General features: G+C 40.2%; 1 protein-coding gene across 4 annotated transcripts in view; it reads left to right on the top strand.

The window, feature by feature from the left end:
* The first annotated feature begins 395 nt into the window (after positions 1–395).
* Positions 396–18858, top strand: part of usp9 (ubiquitin specific peptidase 9) — a 33279-nt gene continuing 14816 nt past the window's right edge. Inside the window, exons 1-23 of one of the 4 annotated variants that reach the window (XM_083890400.1) lie at positions 396–522; positions 5533–5807; positions 6965–7110; positions 7563–7642; positions 8290–8402; positions 9543–9761; positions 10456–10571; positions 10681–10932; positions 11019–11154; positions 11249–11401; positions 11606–11710; positions 11873–12079; positions 12172–12308; positions 12857–12895; positions 14107–14240; positions 14353–14443; positions 15214–15327; positions 15434–15662; positions 15940–16035; positions 16135–16346; positions 17795–18035; positions 18268–18417; positions 18673–18793. In XM_083890400.1, the coding sequence (XP_083746526.1) occupies positions 5700–5807; positions 6965–7110; positions 7563–7642; positions 8290–8402; positions 9543–9761; positions 10456–10571; positions 10681–10932; positions 11019–11154; positions 11249–11401; positions 11606–11710; positions 11873–12079; positions 12172–12308; positions 12857–12895; positions 14107–14240; positions 14353–14443; positions 15214–15327; positions 15434–15662; positions 15940–16035; positions 16135–16346; positions 17795–18035; positions 18268–18417; positions 18673–18793 (3199 nt within the window). In that variant the 5' untranslated portion in view covers positions 396–522; positions 5533–5699. Of the gene's footprint in view, positions 643–710; positions 733–5532; positions 5808–6964; positions 7111–7562; positions 7643–8289; positions 8403–9542; positions 9762–10455; positions 10572–10680; positions 10933–11018; positions 11155–11248; positions 11402–11605; positions 11711–11872; positions 12080–12171; positions 12309–12856; positions 12896–14106; positions 14241–14352; positions 14444–15213; positions 15328–15433; positions 15663–15939; positions 16036–16134; positions 16347–17794; positions 18036–18267; positions 18418–18672; positions 18794–18858 lie in introns of those variants that run through there. The other 3 variants (XM_083890399.1, XM_083890401.1, XM_083890402.1) reach the window with 3 other exon arrangements.

Here is an 18858-nt window from a genome sequence, read left to right on the forward strand (position 1 = left end):
ATACACAGACATTGCATGTTATCGGCTAAATTCACATGCTCCAGTTTTGTCGTTCTCCATTAATGTTTATGACAACTCCGTACGACAGGAGGCGCTATAGTCAGACGTGCTCAGTTGCTCCGCCTTTCCTCCATTTGGCTTTCACTAAACTCCGGATCGCGATGAGTGCTGGAGCCGGAGTCACTTATCCGAATTTAAAGGGGTTTTATGCCTTTCCATTCAGCGGCGGTTGTGTTTTCCGAACTGCGCTCGGCTGCGGCGCAAATTAGCACACAGACAACGGCAGACCGCTGGAGTTCATACTGTCGCCCGGCCTGTTTTTTTACTGAGCAGCATTTATGCCCGACTGCGCTTCCGCCATGTTGAACCGAATCAAGTTGTGAGTGACTGCTGGGACCTGAAGTGACAAGCCCTAGAAATCGAACTAGACAGGGTTAGGGGGGCTGTTACCGCGCCGGTGACGCAGGAAAAACACCCAAAAGCAAGAGGGAAACCGTAGGAATTAGACCCTGTTAGTAACAGGTTCGTATGTACTCCGAAACTGTCAGCGACAAAGGCCACGTTTATGTAACATACGACGACACCGTCGTTCAATGCTGGACGTAGCCCGTGAATAGAGGAGGAAGTCATATCAAATTCCTGGTGAGTTGTTAGCCAACTAGCTCGGTACGCTGGTTGGTGATTGTTAGCCGACTGCTGCTAGTCTTAGCGTCAGCTGGTGGTGGATGAAAGGTAACATAACTGCATTTGTCTCGCTTTTGTCATTCGGCCACTAACTGGGTTATCTCCGGTAGCAGATGTTCGTTTAGATTGTATCGGTGTCAACGCCAGCAAAGTGCAATTGTCGATCTTATCAATACGTGATGTTTCATTAGCTCACCCCGCTAGATTCCCCCGAAGCCAAGATAGCTACGCTAGCTAGCGAACCCGCAGATTGTCCTCGGCGCTGTATACGGACAGCAGAGGAACATTTCCTTCAAACGTATCATGTTTACAAGTTATTGAAATGTACTTGCACTCTCATCGTGGTAATTAATATGTACAATTACAGTGGGTTCATTGAAATCACATGGCTGTTAACAGTTTTTTCCAACTCAGGCTTATAATATTTTGCTTGCAATGTTGTTGGGAGTTAAGTTATATGTCACCGTTAGATGTTACAGGTCAGGTAAATTCCAGGAAATAGACGACTCCCCTGTCATTAACACATTTAATGCAGTCGTCAATAGCCAGCTATGTTATCTTATTCCGGACGCTGGGAATGCCGCAGAGCAACATTAGAAGCCTAATCACAATGTGTTAGATTTATAAATGGGAAATTTATTTAGCAGTCAATTCAATTCTGCAAACCCCTGGTCAAAATACAATCTTTGGCTCAATGTACGTTCGGGCACTTTAGCTAGCGGCTACCCAACTACTGCTGTTTATCTGAATTGCTCCTTGTTAGCACAGTGCATTGTCGTCATAGGTCGTTCATAATAACGCCGGATAGCGTAGTGATCGATTAAACGTGACTTTTAATTATACGTCAACTTCTCCGTGTGCTTAACTTAGTCAGTTTGACTACCCAAGCTTTGTTGGGCAAGTGAAACGTCAGGCCCGACTGAATAATGAGGCCTGCGTGTCTCGGCGTAGTGGGCTTTGGACGAGGCCTTCACTGCTCTGCTGTCTGGGCGGATCGCCTTGTAGGCTAACATAATGTTGGTTGCCGCAGCTAGCTAGCTGCTTATGATAACTGAGTAAACCAACTGTTAATGACCGAAAAGGTGATGTGTGCGTTGATGGTTACGTAATGTCACGGTGTCCTGCATTTTGGTCATGCAATATCTTGATAGTTAAAATGGTTGGTTCTTGGCAACACAGTATGAGATGAGCACCGTCTATAAACTGGTGTCTAACACACAACGTCAAGGTTCCGAAGCCGGTTCAGTCCAAAAGGCCGCAGTTGTACCTAGCGCAATTTTTGTTTTAATGGATTCTGTTGTTACCGCGTACGTGTAAGATTTTTACGCTGCTTATCAGACATAACATGTTTTCGGTGCGTCATGAAAATAATCCACCCTTTCCCCCATCTAGATGTCGGTTAGTGAGTTAGTGGTTTTACTTTTGGTTACATCGAATACACTGTGACATTTCGTTCATTGGAAGCTGAAGACCGTTTTAATAATGGCTGTAATGCACCGTTTGTACTGACAGCTGCGGCCTTAATTGCTGAAGCTGAAAATAAGTGTCACTGTACACCTGTAAAATAGGAAACATACTGGTTTCACTACCCTTTAGATACACAACACTCCATCTGCTGAAAAAGCTAATTACTTCACCAAATTCTCATAAAAAATCTTATGCATACTCACTAAATAGTGATTTGATGACCAAAAGACACTAAATTGTATTTTGTGTGAACTTGCAGTTGCCTTGCAAAACAGACTGATGCCTTAAGCTGCAACAATCATGTTTGTCATCCAAAGCGGTCGAAAATGAGCAATTGCTTTTCAGTAAGTTTTTATTGTTGTGTTTTGGGCTATCTGTATTGCACATTTGCATATTCATCAACCACTCTACTTCAGGTCTGGTGTTATTCAGTCAGCTGTTGATTTGGTCAACTCTTAAAAATGATGGGCAGAAATGCAAATGGTCTGTTTATAAATTAGTATACATTTAAGTAATATACTCGTAAACCCCTGTCCTCTGACGCTTGGTTGGATTTTATAATGTGATTGTTGGCTTGACTGAAGCTTGTGTTTGTCATTGCGTATGTGTTGATTTTTCTATTGTGTTTAAAAAAACAAACAAACAACCCTTCTAGTTGTATTGTATATTTAATTGTTAAAAGTAGCATCTTATTGTCTTCAGCACAACAATCACTGGGGAGGTTTCTGGAGGAGTCTGGTGTCAATGCCAATCTCTGAAAGTAATGTTATCCTTTCCCTCCTCGATTTGAAAAGTTTTAGCACCAACTCGACACCCAGGTGTTAAGTTTAATGATTGAAATCAATTTGCAGCTTCCTGTAAATCACATTTTTCCACATTGTTTGTTTTATTGTTGTCCAAAGGTAAGCTTTGGACTTTGGAAGTATCACAAACGCAAACAATTTTCTATATTGATTTTCTGATGATGGTATAGCATTTTATCATAGCTGTGTATCCACGTGTCTGTTATTGCATTTTGATATGTTGCGTCTGTGACGTTTGTTTTATTTCTTCACTCTTTTGGACACAAACTGAAGTATGCAGCCTTTATATTGATTTGCAGGAAGAAGCTACTTTAAAAGAGATATAGTTTTCAGGTTTGCTGTTGGTCAGTGCTGAATTGACTGGCTGTATTCACCTGTTGTCATGTTGACATTTAAAGGGCAGTTTTTGGGTTTTCTTGGTTTTAATGCTTCATCCCCATTGGTTGTAATTACGTTGCAATTGTTAATTAGGAACAGCAAGACTTCACTGAAGTGAGGTCAGGCAGTGCATTTGGACAATCGGTCAACCTCTTTTATTTATCTACTAATTGATTTTGGATGATTTGTTTTTGATTTTCTTTTCTTTATCTGGCTGTCATTTAGACAAAATGTGACCATTTTAATTTGTTTTACAAAATTTGAAAATCAGTATTTAAGTTTTACCTGTTGTTGCTTTACATATCTAATGATTCAGTCTGATGCTCAATACAGATGCACAGTACAGTCAGTGCTTGCAGTTTATTTATTATCAATTATTAATTGATATAGGGTTCCAGATCAGTTTTTTGTATCGGATGATACCCAAGACTCAAATATCATTTGGACTGAAACGTTTGGATTAATTTATCCCTTGTCCTCCCCCTTTGTTGAAATAGATAACAAAAAAAACATTTGTTTCCTTTAAATAACATTGCTTCGCTTTTGATTGGCAAAGCTGGTTTCATTTTCCGAGATCTACACCCTTACAACATAGTAGAAAATGAAGGCTGAAATGTATGATTACAAGTGGGCCAAGGTATGTCATACCCTCTCATAACTTAAAGATAAGGATAATTGTGCAGGTTCAGCTTAAATAAATGTAAATTTTGCTATTGGATTTGCTTGTGTTTACATTGTCTTTTTCCAGATACAAAAGCTCCCTAATCTTGCGAACACTTAACTCTGATTTCATGACAACAGCAGAATAGACCCTCAAATTAGCAGCTCTATGTAGTGAATCAATTTTCAATCGGAAATCGTTTTGAATCAAACATTGATTTTAATCAATCCTTGATCCAAGGAATTTAATCGTGAGATTCACACCTCTAGTAGATGTGGTTTCATTATCCAGTTCTCATCAGTTACTTTTGCAAGTTCAAATTTGTGATTGAAAATGATGGACAAAATGCCAAAACTGAGTCACGGATTCAGCAAAGAGATCATGCAGTTTTTGACCAAGCAGAATCACATAATATGCATTAGCAATTATTTTTATTTATTAAGTAGTGTTTCCGTGTATGTATGTTCACATCCTGCCTCAACAGATTTGACATGGTATTCAGTGGAATTTGAATTGACTTTGGAAAACCAGTGACATGGTTTTAGAGCATAATGTTTCGTGTTAATGGTCTTGGGTTGCAGTTATGAAAATGTGTCGGCACTGAAATTGAAACAAAAATACTGATGATGTCATCCAGTTTTCACATCTGCTGTGACAAAAATATAGTTGGACTTAAGATAAGGGCAGCTTTATTATTGTAAGGCTAGAGGTGCCACTAGCCACTGCAGTGTCTTCATGTTGATCATTTACTTTGTCTTGGGATGTAGATGAGATGTAGAAATATCTGTTGGGGTCTTTTTAAATTTCTGTCTATTGTTGCCCTTTCACACAGCAGCTGCAGGTAGCACAGACCCATAGATAGTCATTGCGAGAGGCATGAGACGGGTTTAGTCTAGGGGTGGCGCTAGTTTACAGGATGCAAGAGGCAGGTCATAAACTTGCCAACTCAATCTGTCAATGCTGCTGGCATTTACCTGCTGTTTTCACACATTGGGTCAATTGGACATTACACTGACTACAAGGCAGCTGGCAGGCTAAAGAAGTCCTGTAACGTTCACTTTGGGTATATTTGTTCACACATGCTGATCTTACTCAAAAGTTTTAGTGAATGTTGGGGTTGCAGTACATTTTGAAACCAGCTTTAGCTGTATAATTCTTGACCTTTGAGACGTATTCATGTTAATTAGCATGTCAGTGCAAGGGCCACATCTAGAATTGTAAATGTAAAACTAGAGGGAGCACCTATGGAGTGCAAGCCTCTGCCAAGGGTGCTCAATTTCCCCACATTGTCTATAGGGAAACATGGCCAAAAACTTGACCTCTTTGCCAGAATTAATAATGCAGTTGCTTACCTTATTAGGGTGTCTTTAGTTTTGTGTTTTGGTAGGTTGAAAGGGAATGTGGTTTGCTAAGAAGCAGAGCCCAATTCGTAATTAGTTATTTTCATTGATAATGTATGTTATATTATTCATCATCGTGTTCTAAGGAACTTAATGACCAACTGATAATTCTGACCTTTACCCCTCCTCCTGTTTCTAGGTTATGCAATGGTCTCAGCAGCACATCCAGATCTCCAGGTGCTTGTGTCCCTCTCTTGTGTGTTCGGGCTCTCTTCCCTCTGCTGTACAGCTGAGGTGGCTGTGATTTCCCACCTGGCCAGCGCTCCCTAAGAGGCCAAGATTGCCAAGATCTGCCCTGTGGCGAACATGACGGCCACCACGCGTGGCTCTCCGGTGGGGGGCAATGACAGTCAGGGCCAGGGCCAGGGCCAGGCACCTGATGCTCAGAGCCAACCCCCACTGCCACAGAACCAGGTCAGCATCATCTTTCCAGCACCCACCACATCTTTATTCATTTTCCTTGAATATTTAATTCTTTCCTAATGTATTTGTTTTAAGATCAGTTACCATAGCTGACATCTGCATTCTTTTAATTAAATGAGAAAGGACAGGGTTCCTCAAACCATCTCTATTTTTGTTATATTCTACAATCCAGCACAGTTTTTGCAGATATACTGCTCATACCTAACTGCACACAGGTGCTCAAGGGGATGAAAAGGGAGGGGAGGAGGCAGCGGAAAAGCAGAAAGAAAGAGAGTGAAGGAGAAGCATCAATGAACAGAGCCTCTTGAGTGATGGATAAAGGGTGTGTGTGTTTGTGTGTGCATATGCAGGCCTGTGTTGGTTAGAGATGAGCCGTGGTAAGACGTGAGAGGCAAGCTGCCTATGTAGGTCAGCCAAGCAGAAGGAGCCACACACCCCCACATTTCATATCTCTCATTTTATGCATCTCTTTTGAATATCTGTAACTGTCTTTACTCTCCCATACACGGCTGCTAAGGCCACCATTGATGTTCAAGAGGAGATGAGCATTTAAGAGAGACATGGTTACAATGATGCCTAAAATACATTCATAAATGCACTTTGTCTGTGTTTTATTTTATTTTTTTTACCCTCTGGCATCCATAATTTCTGTGTGACGGCAGTTTCCGAAATACTCCCACATACTGACACTTTTAAACAACCATGTCAACAGTTTCTTCTTGTTTATCCCAGCCACATGGAGAGGAAAAGAGCATTACTCTGTCTACACAAAGTTATGAGGCTTTGTTTTGGGCATTTCAGGAGAGACACCTGCTCTTTATACCAGCATGTATACACAGTTCATGATAAGAACAATAGAAACCCTAACCCCCACACAATTGTAAGCCTGACACCTTCACCAGCACACATGGCTCTAGTAACAAGTGTATTGCAATATAATTGCCTGGCTACAGTACATTTTGTCAACTTTTTTGACACATTCTTTTGAGTGTAGTTAGTTTTCTTGCAGCTCAAGTGAAAAATGGTGTATGATGTCTGTTTTTTTAAGGTCGTTTTAATACCTGGTCTTACATACTTTTATTGGTATATTTCAATAGTGTGATGCAGCTGCATAGATTCTCTGATTTTGATTATCTGTGATTTTCCAGACATCATCTCCTAACTCATCTAATGAGAACTCCCCAGTAAGTCCACCAGATGAACCGGGTCAGGGGGACGGGACCCCTCAGCTGGAAGAGGAGGAGCCCGCTTTCCCTCACACTGACCTAGCCAAGTTGGATGACATGATCAACAGGTATTTTCTCACACAAAATCTCATATTTTTAGGCATTGCACTTCTGCATTTTCCAGTGGAAAATGGCAAGAATTGCTCAATAAATTTGTTCAGCAGTATTGGGGTTGCAAAATGGCTGTTAATCAGTTCAGGCTGAGTTGCTTGACAGTGGATATTCAGCTTAATATGGACTAATTTATCTTTAAGATGGATGATTTTGTTCAAACTGAAGTCCGTTTTTGGATAATGTCCTACAGTTTAATTAATTTAATTAAATCTTCTCTCTATGTTACATTAATTACTTTCCTCCCCTTTATTTCCAAGACATTTTACTCAGATGTGTTGTCAGGGTGCCTGATATACAGAATTTGTTACCTTTTTTAAAGTTCTGTTCTCATGTTTTTGGACCGTTATTTCTGTGTGAAAGGTACACACAATTTTTTAAATTCCTTTGCTTTTTTTTTTTCTTGTAGGCCTCGTTGGGTTGTTCCAGTTTTGCCAAAAGGAGAGTTAGAAGTTCTCTTGGAAGCTGCTATAGACCTGAGTAAAAAAGGTAAGATTCTGCAGTTAATAAGTACAATATCTGTGATGTTATCTGTATTGTAATCATCACCGTTTAGAGTGAATTTGGCAAAAAAAAAAGGCAACCATTTTTCAGGCCTCTTTCTAACTTTGGGTGAAAGGAACTAAATCTTTTTTAACAAACTGGCCTGTGCATGTGACCGCCATCGACATGCTTCACCCACAATATACATTTTATTGACAATATCAGTGTCTTGTGGATCTGTAAAGACAGCTTTTAACATGATTGATTACATTTAAATATCACTGCATCCAGTGCCAGCTGTTGTTATGCTCTTGGGATGCCAATCAAAAAGAATGTGTGGATAAGAGTGGACAGTACACAAAGACAAATAGCCTGTAGCCCCCCCCCCCACACACACACACACACGACCCTCTGCTCCCCATCACCCAAGGCATTTAGGGAATGTCTCTGCCCTGATCAGGATCACTCTGTATATAATTGTGTGCTTCTAGCAATGTAAATTGCCTTGAACGGTGCTGTATAAATATGCTTGCCTTGCATTTAGCTTTGTAGCTAAATGTTTTTTTTAGGTTTATACCAAAGAGTGTCTGTCATTTTACAGTGTAGCTTATTGTATGTGTATGGTATTTAATAGGGGATGTCTTTCTTTGCAGGACTGGATGTGAAATGTGAGGCATGTCAGAGGTTTTTCCGTGATGGTCTGACCATCTCTTTCACAAAGATCCTGACAGACGAGGCAGTCAGTGGCTGGAAATTCGAAATTCATGTGAGTCTTCATTTTTGCCATTTTACATATAATAACAATGGCTTCTGAAGGCCAAAGCATCCCTTAAATGTTATACTTGCCGGGCTGGTTGTGTCAGCATTTAATACCAGATGATGTAAATGTTGATTAAAAAAAAAAAAAATACATTTTCAGTTTTGGAAAAGCCTTGCTCAACATAGGATAGCAATGGTTGGAATGTGGCCCTGCTTTCTGTTCCAACAGAGCCTCATTACTACTATTCAATGGTCATCTTAGCTGTATTTGTTGTTTTGACATCTTTATTATCTTTTATCTTTATTTTTGTTGTTTTGACATCTCTTATCTAATTCATTGCATGCATTCTTCAAACCACCTGGAATTTGAGTTATTTGTTAAGTTTGTGTTGTGCTAAGGAAAAGAGTCAACAGAACCTCTGATCAATGACCTGTTAGTTAGAAGCAGCCAAGGCTGTCTTGTTGTGCTATATTAACAAGATTGAGCTCTAGAACCTTTTCATGATACACCACTTTGTCACTAAACTTCAAATAAGGTTGACTTGTGTTGATGAAATCTTATATATTTTTTTTAATTATTAATTAATATAATTATTATTTAACCTCACATTTTACTGTCTATTGCTCTTCAGTGCTATTGTCGGTAATGATTTGAAAATGGTAGGAAAGAAAAATCCTTCTGGAAATCTCATGAGTCAGTCTCATTGATATGTGGTAACCTCAGACCTGCAAACCACTCAAGCCATGCAAGAGGAGCAGCTGATGGCATTTTAGTAATAATGGTAGTGAGATGGTCTTGTGTGTTTCCACCATTTAAAATGAGATCGCATTAAAGGCAATTGCAACTAAATTGATTACAACTGCCTCATCATATTTTTTTCTGACAGCCCTAATGCACCAGATGAGAATGATCATTACATGTGACACACACCTGACTTTGGTTTTGATGCTTAAATTTTAAGGTTTTCAATCAGTTTACCACAACAGCCACTCAGCAGGAAATGAGTTCCCTTTTATAGAACCAGTAATGGATCAGTGTTTCCCTGTTTGGCCAGTTGGCCTTTGAATTCTTAGTGCTTTTATTTCACTGTCTCTCTTGTCATCTAATTGTTAACATTTGTGTTCCCAAAAAATCCCTGCTCCTCAGAGGTGTATCATTAATAACACACACCGGTTGGTGGAGTTGTGTGTGGCCAAGCTCTCTCAGGACTGGTTCCCGCTACTGGAGCTTCTGGCCATGGCCACCAACCCTCACTGCAAGTTCCACATCTACAATGGCACACGGCCCTCTGAGACCGTACCTGCTGGAGCCCAGCTGGCTGACGATGAGCTCTTTGCCCGACCACCAGACCCACGATCTCCTAAGGTGAATGCCTGACCAACCCCCTTTTTTAAGTTAATGTCTCTTCCCATTATTTAAACTTTGCAAGTTTTAATTTTTCTTTGTGCATAATGTTATTTACCAATTTTATTATGTTTCTTGACGATTATTTTGCTGTGTTGAAAATAAACAATCATCTTTAGAAGGGAAGAATCCTCAGAAACGAGGCCGTTCTGGAGGAGAGTCATCTCATCTTTCTTCCTTGTTGTCAAAATCCATAGAATTGGCATTTTAGTTTTACCCTGGAGGCCGTTTTGAGGCAAAGACGGCCCTCTGTGTAGTAGTCTGGTATTGAAACATGTGGAACTTACAGTCCATTAGACACTTAGTGCTCGTGTCAGAAAGCAGATTGTATGAAAGAGAAGGTGGATGCACCAGGGAATAGGAATCGTATAATGAAAGTGTGAGGAATAAAGCGTGGGCGTAGGGTCAGTGTGAACACTGCTGCTGCTCTGGTTGCCTGTCTGCCTTTGTTGGCAGGGGGCCAATAACTACTAAGGGTTCCTTAGTAGTTTACTGCAGTGCAAACTACTAAGCCTCACATTATTTAGTGGCTAAAAAAAAGAGCATTCTTAAGTCCCTCCCCGATGACCTAGTGCCTCATGCCCTGATGAGACAAGAGTGATCTGAATGTTCTTTTTACTTGTTAAATGTTTTTTCTGTCGTTTTCTATTCACAGGGCTGGTTGGTGGATTTAATAAACAAATTTGGCACGTTAAACGGGTTTCAAATATTGCACGATCGCTTCATGAGCGGCCAAGCACTGAACGTCCAGATCATCGCTGCACTTATCAAGTGAGATTGTTGTCCCTGTTCTACACCATGTTAATGGGCTTTCCTTTACATTTTGTGGTCAGTGGTACGCAATGGTTAGTTGGTTGATTTTTCGTTCCCTTTTTTGCAGGCCTTTTGGCCAGTGTTATGAGTTCCTCACATTGCACACGGTAAAGAAGTACTTCCTTCCAGTCATTGAGATGGTTCCTCAGTTTCTGGAAAATCTAACGGATGAGGAGCTGAAGAAAGAGGCCAAGAATGAAGCCAAAAATGACGCACTGTCCATGATAATCAAGTCTCTGAAAAATCTGGCGTCTCGTGTACCAGGGCAGGAGGAGACCGTGAAGAATTTAGAGATTTTTAGGTTAAAAATGATTCTTAGGTGAGTGGAAATTAAATCATGTCTTCATTTGAATTACATTTGAGTCATCAAAGTTTTTTAAGTTAACACTCAATTTCTTTCACTAGGTTATTGCAAATTTCTTCTTTTAACGGAAAAATGAATGCACTAAATGAAGTTAACAAGGTGATCTCCAGTGTGTCTTACTACACTCATCGACATAACCCAGAAGAGGAGGAGTGGCTGACTGCAGAGCGCATGGCGGTAAACTTACCACAGCTCTATATTTTTGTACTCCAATATGAAACACTCTTTCTTTAGAATCAACTTCTCTCTGTGTTGCTTCATACTATCTAAGGAATGGATCCAGCAGAACCACATCCTATCCATTGTGCTCAGGGACAGTTTGCACCAGCCACAGTATGTCGAGAAACTGGAGAAGATCCTTCGCTTCGTTATCAAAGAGAAAGCTCTTACAATGCAGGATCTGGACAACATCTGGGCTGCACAGGTACACTGATATTGACAAGAGTTTGAAAAGCGCCTGTAAAGCTGTTACTTTAAAATTTAACAATGCAGTGTTAAATGAGATTCAAAATCTAATAAATGAAAACGAGAACATCCACATAACTTGCATGTCAAGTCAGAGTTTACTTTTCTGTAACTGACACAGTGCAAATAACCAAACAGTGTTGTTGTTGTTGTCCATATACAGGCTGGTAAGCATGAGGCTATTGTGAAGAATGTACATGACCTCCTGGCCAAGCTAGCATGGGACTTCTCACCTGAGCAGCTTGATCACCTTTTTGACTGCTTCAAGGCAAGTAAACGCATATAATCGAGCCAATCACATATTATGATACACTGAATCTTTCCGTTCAGTTCTGAGTTAATGAAATTTCAATTGGATTTTTAAATCACAACAGCATACTGTTGTAGCATTAAACTTTAACCTCTGGACTTGGCTTTCCCTACTGTGCAGGCGAGCTGGACCAATGCCAGCAAAAAGCAGCGAGAAAAGCTGCTGGAACTTATCCGACGCTTAGCTGAGGATGATAAGGATGGTGTGATGGCTCACAAAGTCCTTAACCTGCTGTGGAACCTGGCACACAGTGATGATGTACCTGTAGACATCATGGACCAGGCTCTTAGTGCTCACATCAAGATATTGGATTACAGTTGCTCACAGGTACTTACAGGGGTGATTTAGGTAGTTGTCATGCAAAATAACTGACAAAAAGCCGTTTAAACAAATGATTGATGTTGAATTTTCACTCACAGGACCGAGACACTCAGAAAATTCAGTGGATAGATCGCTTCATAGAGGAGCTGCGAACCAATGATAAATGGGTGATCCCTGCCCTGAAGCAAATCAGAGAAATATGTAGCCTCTTTGGAGAAGCGCCTCAAAACCTTAGGTAAGGCCATGATGAAAATCCATTCACTGCATTGCAAAAACAAGTTGTTAGTATTTTCTTTTTTGCATTTTCACAAGAGCTTAGACATGTCAATTATAATGCTTTGTGCCCAACACGTTAAGTTCCCTTAATGTTTGATGTCGACTTGAACATCAATTAACCATCAGTACTAATCAACCAGGTTGAGCATTACACCATATATTTCCAAAATGTTTCCAACTGATATTAAACACTAAACCAAACTTTGCTCTCAACCAGCACACTTTGTCTATTCCAGTATTTTCCAATAGCACATCATACTCTCTTTGGTCATGAGACCTTATAAATGAAGCTTTACGAATGGTTAGCCACAATTGATTTTAGTTATGATGTTTAAGACCAGGGATTTTTTTAAAGGACACTGACATGAGCTGAAAGGTGCAGTTACCCTGTCCAATGAAAATTTATTTGGGATCATATTGTTCAGTGTCAATTGTAAATTGTTTTGAAGTAGTACTTTTTCTAGTCACTGTAGAAAATATGTAGTCTACATGCCTGTTGTTTTTCAGAAAGAAAATGCCAATTAACATACAAACGAACTTAGTGAGGTAAGTTGAGAGCTAATTCCAGGGTTCTACCTATTTCTGTGTTGTATCAAGTCTAACTGTCTCTTTAACATATTTGTAATGTATATTATATGAAATGTAAATCTTTGCCATGAATCTGCTCAAGCAATTCTTTCTTGGGTGTCATCTCAAATGACTGCTGCTCATTTGAAGCCCCTTCTCAAAGTCCTGCACACGTATAAGCCAGCCAAGCAAGAGAAATACATACTTTCATTCTAACTTATACCTAAGCATGTGGCTAGAGATGTTGCAGTGGAACATATAAATAAATTAGAAACCATGTGTTAACAATCACAGTAATAACTCTTAAGTTATATTGGCATCATGTTTACTCGCATCACTTACTAATTATAAAGTCGTATGAGTCATGCATGTCAATTCAGTGTAATTGGCAGTCATAATAATTATTGTCAAGTACATTTACACACTTTATGTCATGAGCTCACACGGTTCAGGTTCTGTTCAAATTGAGATGTGGGCATAGATTTTATTTGTGTTCCTTAACCATATAAATGTGGTTTCTGAATTTCTGAAGCTTGGTATCTCAGTAATGAACATGAACCCAGTGCATATACAGAATAGTTCTCAAAGCTAGTTGGCTGTGCAGTGAACTGAAATGTCCTTTGAGATGGAGCCCAATTTTTTCTGATGCCGGCGCCTTTCAGCTCAAATCATTAAAAGCAAGTCAAAATCAGGGGTATTTCATGCCTTTGACCCACGTTTTCTAACATTAATTTAGATTTTTCACTGGCGAAGCTTTGTCTCCAGAATGTTTAGTAGTTGTTAAGCTCTGGTGTAAATGGCTTCTAATTACAAAATGTAACAATTTTACCTCATCAGTAATTTTGATACTTAAATTCATGATTCAGATTCCTTTGTAGCACTGTATAGTAGCCTTTAGCCATTAAAATGGAATAAAGCATCCTTCAGTGTGGGAACAAGGCAGGAAATACTCTTTATTGATATGACTCCTTCTGCTAGTTATCCTATGACATGCAAATGTACAGTACACACAAAAAGATGGAAAGCTGCTTTCTTTATGTATTGATAGAAATGAATGAGAAATCTGTTATGCTTTTGTTTCTCTAATCAAACATTGTTTTTCTGAAGGTGTTTATAGTCAGCTTCATTCACACTTTTTTTTTTTTCTTCTTATTGCTTCCTCATGTACTCTGTTGTTTCGTTTTTTTCAGTCAAACCCAGAGAAGTCCTCATGTGTTTTACCGGCATGACCTGATCAACCAGCTACAGCATAATCATGCTCTGGTGACCCTAGTAGCTGAGAACCTCTCAGCCTACATGGAGACCATGAGGCAATTCTCAAAAGGTACTTTGTCAGGGCAAGAAATGGTTCAGTGAATTAGTCAGATATTTGATTTTCATAGATGCAGCAACTGGATTCTGGATGTGTCTGACTGGACATATGTTTGGCTTTACAGAGGAACAAGCTGAGTTTGACCCCCAGACGGTCAGGCCAGGAAGCCGCTACAGTCATGTCCAGGAAGTACAGGAACGGCTCAACTTCCTGAGGTATATTCAATCAAGTATCGAGGCGGAGTTTGGCTTTTGCTGTGAGGGTGGCAAACGTTTTTTTTAAAACATAACCAACAACCATTATTTAATCACAAATAATGCAGCCGAACAGAAACATGTTTTCCAACCAACAACTTGCCCCTCCTGCCACTCTCCAAACTTGGCCTTTGATAACCTAGGGTATGATCATTTCCCAAAATCTGAGACTACAGCAAATCATATCTTTATTGTTACTTTTACTTAACTGACAAAATAATCATCTACAGTAAATTCCTTTAGAGCCACCCAGTCATCATAATGCTCATTCAAAGTACAAATTCAGGTAATGATTTAAAAACAGTTTTGTTTGTTTATTTGAAAAGGGATGTAAGCTGGAACGTCAGTATTCAATTATTTAAAGTAAAACAAACAAAAACTTGCCCCTCAAATTTCCATTCGATATGTGCATAACTGAATTCAAATCAGTATTCATGCATTGTTACATAAAAGTGAGGAATATGCAGCACTAAAAGTGATGCTTGTAATATCGGCTTTATATTCAGTCACTCTACAGTATCTCCAGTCTTGTCTGTTATCCACTAAGATGCTTGACTGAAGTACCTTGTCCAAGGACAATTGTGGATAATTACGAAGGAGCAAACACCACTCTGACTTCACTCCGCCAGTTATGATGAATGTCTGGGAAGACTGACCTTCACAAGCATCTTTTCTCTAATCTTCAAGCCACCAGTGTCCACTATTGAATTTGTTTCTTGTTTCTTTGTCAGGTTTCTGCTAAAGGATGGCCAGTTGTGGCTCTGTGCCCCTCAGGCCAAGCAGATCTGGAAGTGTCTGGCTGAGAATGCAGTATTTCTCTGTGACCGTGAGGCTTGCTTCAAATGGTACAGACTCTTTTGATCACCTCTTGCCTTTGACTTGAATGAGTTGTTTTACTTTTGTTCATTAGCTGACGTCTCATATTCGGAATACTGTATTCATTTCCTACAGGTACTCCAAATTGATGGGTGATGAGCCAGACCTGGACCCAGACATAAATAAGGACTTCTTTGAGAACAACGTTCTGCAGTTGGACCCATCTTTGCTGACGGAGAATGGTATGAAGTGCTTTGAGAGGTTCTTCAAGGCTGTCAACTGCAGGGAGGGCAAGCTGGTAGCAAAGCGTAGGGCCTACATGATGGATGACCTGGAACTAATTGGCTTGGACTACCTCTGGAGGGTGAGTTTTGTTTCAGGAGATGCTCTTAAACAAATGTTTTTGTTCATTTGCAAAGAGAGGCAGTTTTTTTCTTTTCCTTCACAAATCTAATTATTTCCAATACTGTGAATTGGGTGTCTATTTAGTTACCCCGAGGGTTATTAAAGTCTAAAGTCTGAGTTTCCGTACTCACAAAATTTGCCACTGTAGCCTTTTGAGTGTCATTTTACACCAAGGTGTTTTGATCCGTTTGTGACAATAGAATATAACATTAAATTTATATTCTCCTCTTAAACAGGTGGTCATTCAAGGAAGTGATGACATTGCCAGCCGAGCGATAGACCTGCTGAAAGAGATCTATACTAACCTTGGACCAAAACTTCAAGTCAATCAGGTACAGCAACTGTCATGTTTCTGTTAGAGTCGAAGCTAAAAGTTAAAATGATTTTGTGATATGACATGTGATTGTTGGTACAATGTTTCCTCCCTTTAGGTTGAAATTCACGAGGATTTTATCCAGTCATGTTTTGACCGTCTGAAGGCGTCCTATGACACCCTATGTGTGTTGGATGGAGATAAAGACAGCATCAACTGTGCCCGTCAGGAGGCCATCCGCATGGTGCGAGTTCTCACTGTGCTCAAAGAGTACATCAATGAGTGTGACAGTGACTACCATGAAGAGAGGACTATACTGCCCATGTCCAGGTAATAAAATGCATAGTAACACATCGCTGTACATCAACTGGCTAAAGACAACAAAGATGTCTACAGTGTCATTGGTTTCACTAGTACGTTTACATAGCACAGTTTAGTTGAGCTAAGGCCTTAGTCTGACAGGCAATCAGAACAACTTGCCAAGTCTAAGAATACATGTGGAGGGGAAATCGATTTATTGGCCACCTATGGCTGAATCCGCCTCCATAGATGGCACTGTATCTCCCTATAAGCGAGTGCATATTTAATCAGTTTCCTGTTGACCCTTATGTCTCAGAAAAACAAGCGGTGAACAGTGAGCTGGGTCACCACTAGGGGTGGGAAAAATAATCGATTCTTCGATGCATCGTGATTCTCTCCAGAACGATTCCAAAACGATGCGGATAAGTTAATAATCGGAATTTAAAAAAATATAATTACTTCGCCTGCTGCAACATTCTGTTCCCTTCACTCGATGCAGAGCCAGGGTTTCCCACAGTGTATTATAAGCCAAGCGGGCCGCCAGGCTTTACTTGCCCCCCCCCTGCCAGGCTTTGCGTTGCTTGTTTATTTATTTAAAATAGATTTTTTTTATACACATACCGGGGAACAAGAGCGCACGTTCCCCCATGTAATCCGCGCAGCGCACGCTTGTCCAGGTGCCGATTGAAACCCAAGTCACACTATCAAGTGCGTCATTATTACGGTTACATCGTTTCTTGTCAATAAAGATATTATATTTAGGGATGCACCGATAATTCGGCGATCGAAACAGAGCTACAACACGGTGGAACAGCACCTGTTAAAAGCTGGAAAGTCTCTGCGCAAAAGCGAAACTTGGCTGCGTGCGGCACAGATTATGAACTCCCCGCGACATTCACTTCGCACCAGAGAACATTCTCTCTCTTTGAACAGTTAACTAAAGACATCAGCTCATCTGATGCATCTGTTATTCCCGTAATTGCAGCGTTACAGCGTCTTCTTTCACAAAGATTAAGACCATGGAGTGAAAACGATGAAAAGTGCGCTCTGCTCTTCAGAGTCTGTCACCACGATTCACTCAGATCACCTGCACTTCATCGTGACTGTACTCCATCCTCGTCATAAAGATCTTTATTTTTATGTGGGGATAAAACACGTAGAGAAAGTGCGCAGAAATAAAAGGGCCGTTTGTCCGCACCAGATGAGGCAGATGAGGGGGCACTACCACTTTTATATTTATGTTGCTTTATCTTACATTTAACAGAGTAGCAAAGTATTAAAGTAAAAAATTGTTTGCTTCGCTAATCGGTTTAGAATCGAATCGTTGACCTCTGAATCGTAATCGAATCGTGTGGTGCCAAGAGATTCCCATCCCTAGTCACCACCACTGTTTTTGTAACTATCAACTATTAAGTGTGAATTTATCTACTGAGATGAACAACATGGATTCAAATCTCTTTATTCCATTTCTCTTTCAGAGCTTTCCGTGGGAAACATATCACATTGATCGTACGCTTCCCCAACCAGGGGCGGCAGGTTGATGACTTGGATATCTGGTCACACACTAATGACACAATTGGCTCTGTTCGGCGTGGCATCCTCAATAGGATCAAAGCTAATGCTGCTCATACAAAGATAGAGCTCTTCATTGGTGGAGAGGTTGTTGATCCAGCTGATGACAGGAAGCTAATTGGACAGCTAAATTTAAAGGACAAAACGGTGAGAGAACGTGCCCTTTTCTGAAAGGGCTGTCTCTTTTTTTGTACATGTATCAAGTGCTTTTTTTCATGCTTATTTATAATGCATGCAAATGATATGATTCCAGCCATTGTGATATTTTTAGATTGTAAAACTAGAATCATGTGTATTTTTAAAGTCAAGTGCTCAGTGCTTAGTTTTCTACCCATTAGATCAACATTTAAACTGTCAGTCACTGTCTTGTTTTGGATAGCTGATCACAGCCAAGCTGACCCAGGTGAGTGCCAACATGCCTTCAAGCCCAGACAGCTCCTCCGACTCATCTACTGGCTCTCCTGGTAACCATGGTAACCACTATAGCGACGGGCCTAATCCAGAAGTGGAGAGCTTTCTTCCTGGTGTGGTGAGTCTATGGCACAGATATTACATCAATTGTATACAAAACTATTTTCGTGTTATCTCCATACAGCCATAATGCATTCTGGAGACGGCAAGAAATTGGACTATTCCTTGAAATTTGCATTTTAAAAGTGAAAACGTCAAACTCAATTTTGGCCTCAGGGCTTTTGTTGAAACTCTGAATTTGAAACCGTTTTAGGCATTTGTTGATCAATATGTGAGCAGCAGTATTTGAAACACCCTATGCTATATTTTACAGATTATGTCGTTACACCTGCGCTACATCTCTTTCCTGTGGCAAGTGGCCGACCTCGGCTGCAGCCTCAACATGCCTCTGCTTAGAGATGGAGCTCGTGTTCTCATGAAACTTATGCCCCCAGGTATACATGCTTCTGTACTTGAAATGTGTTTTTAACCAGTTAATTTAAAAGATTTGAGTACACCC

Source organism: Microchirus variegatus (assembly GCF_963457635.1).
Source record: "Microchirus variegatus genome assembly, chromosome: 5".
Classification (NCBI taxonomy): Eukaryota; Metazoa; Chordata; class Actinopteri; order Pleuronectiformes; family Soleidae; genus Microchirus; species Microchirus variegatus.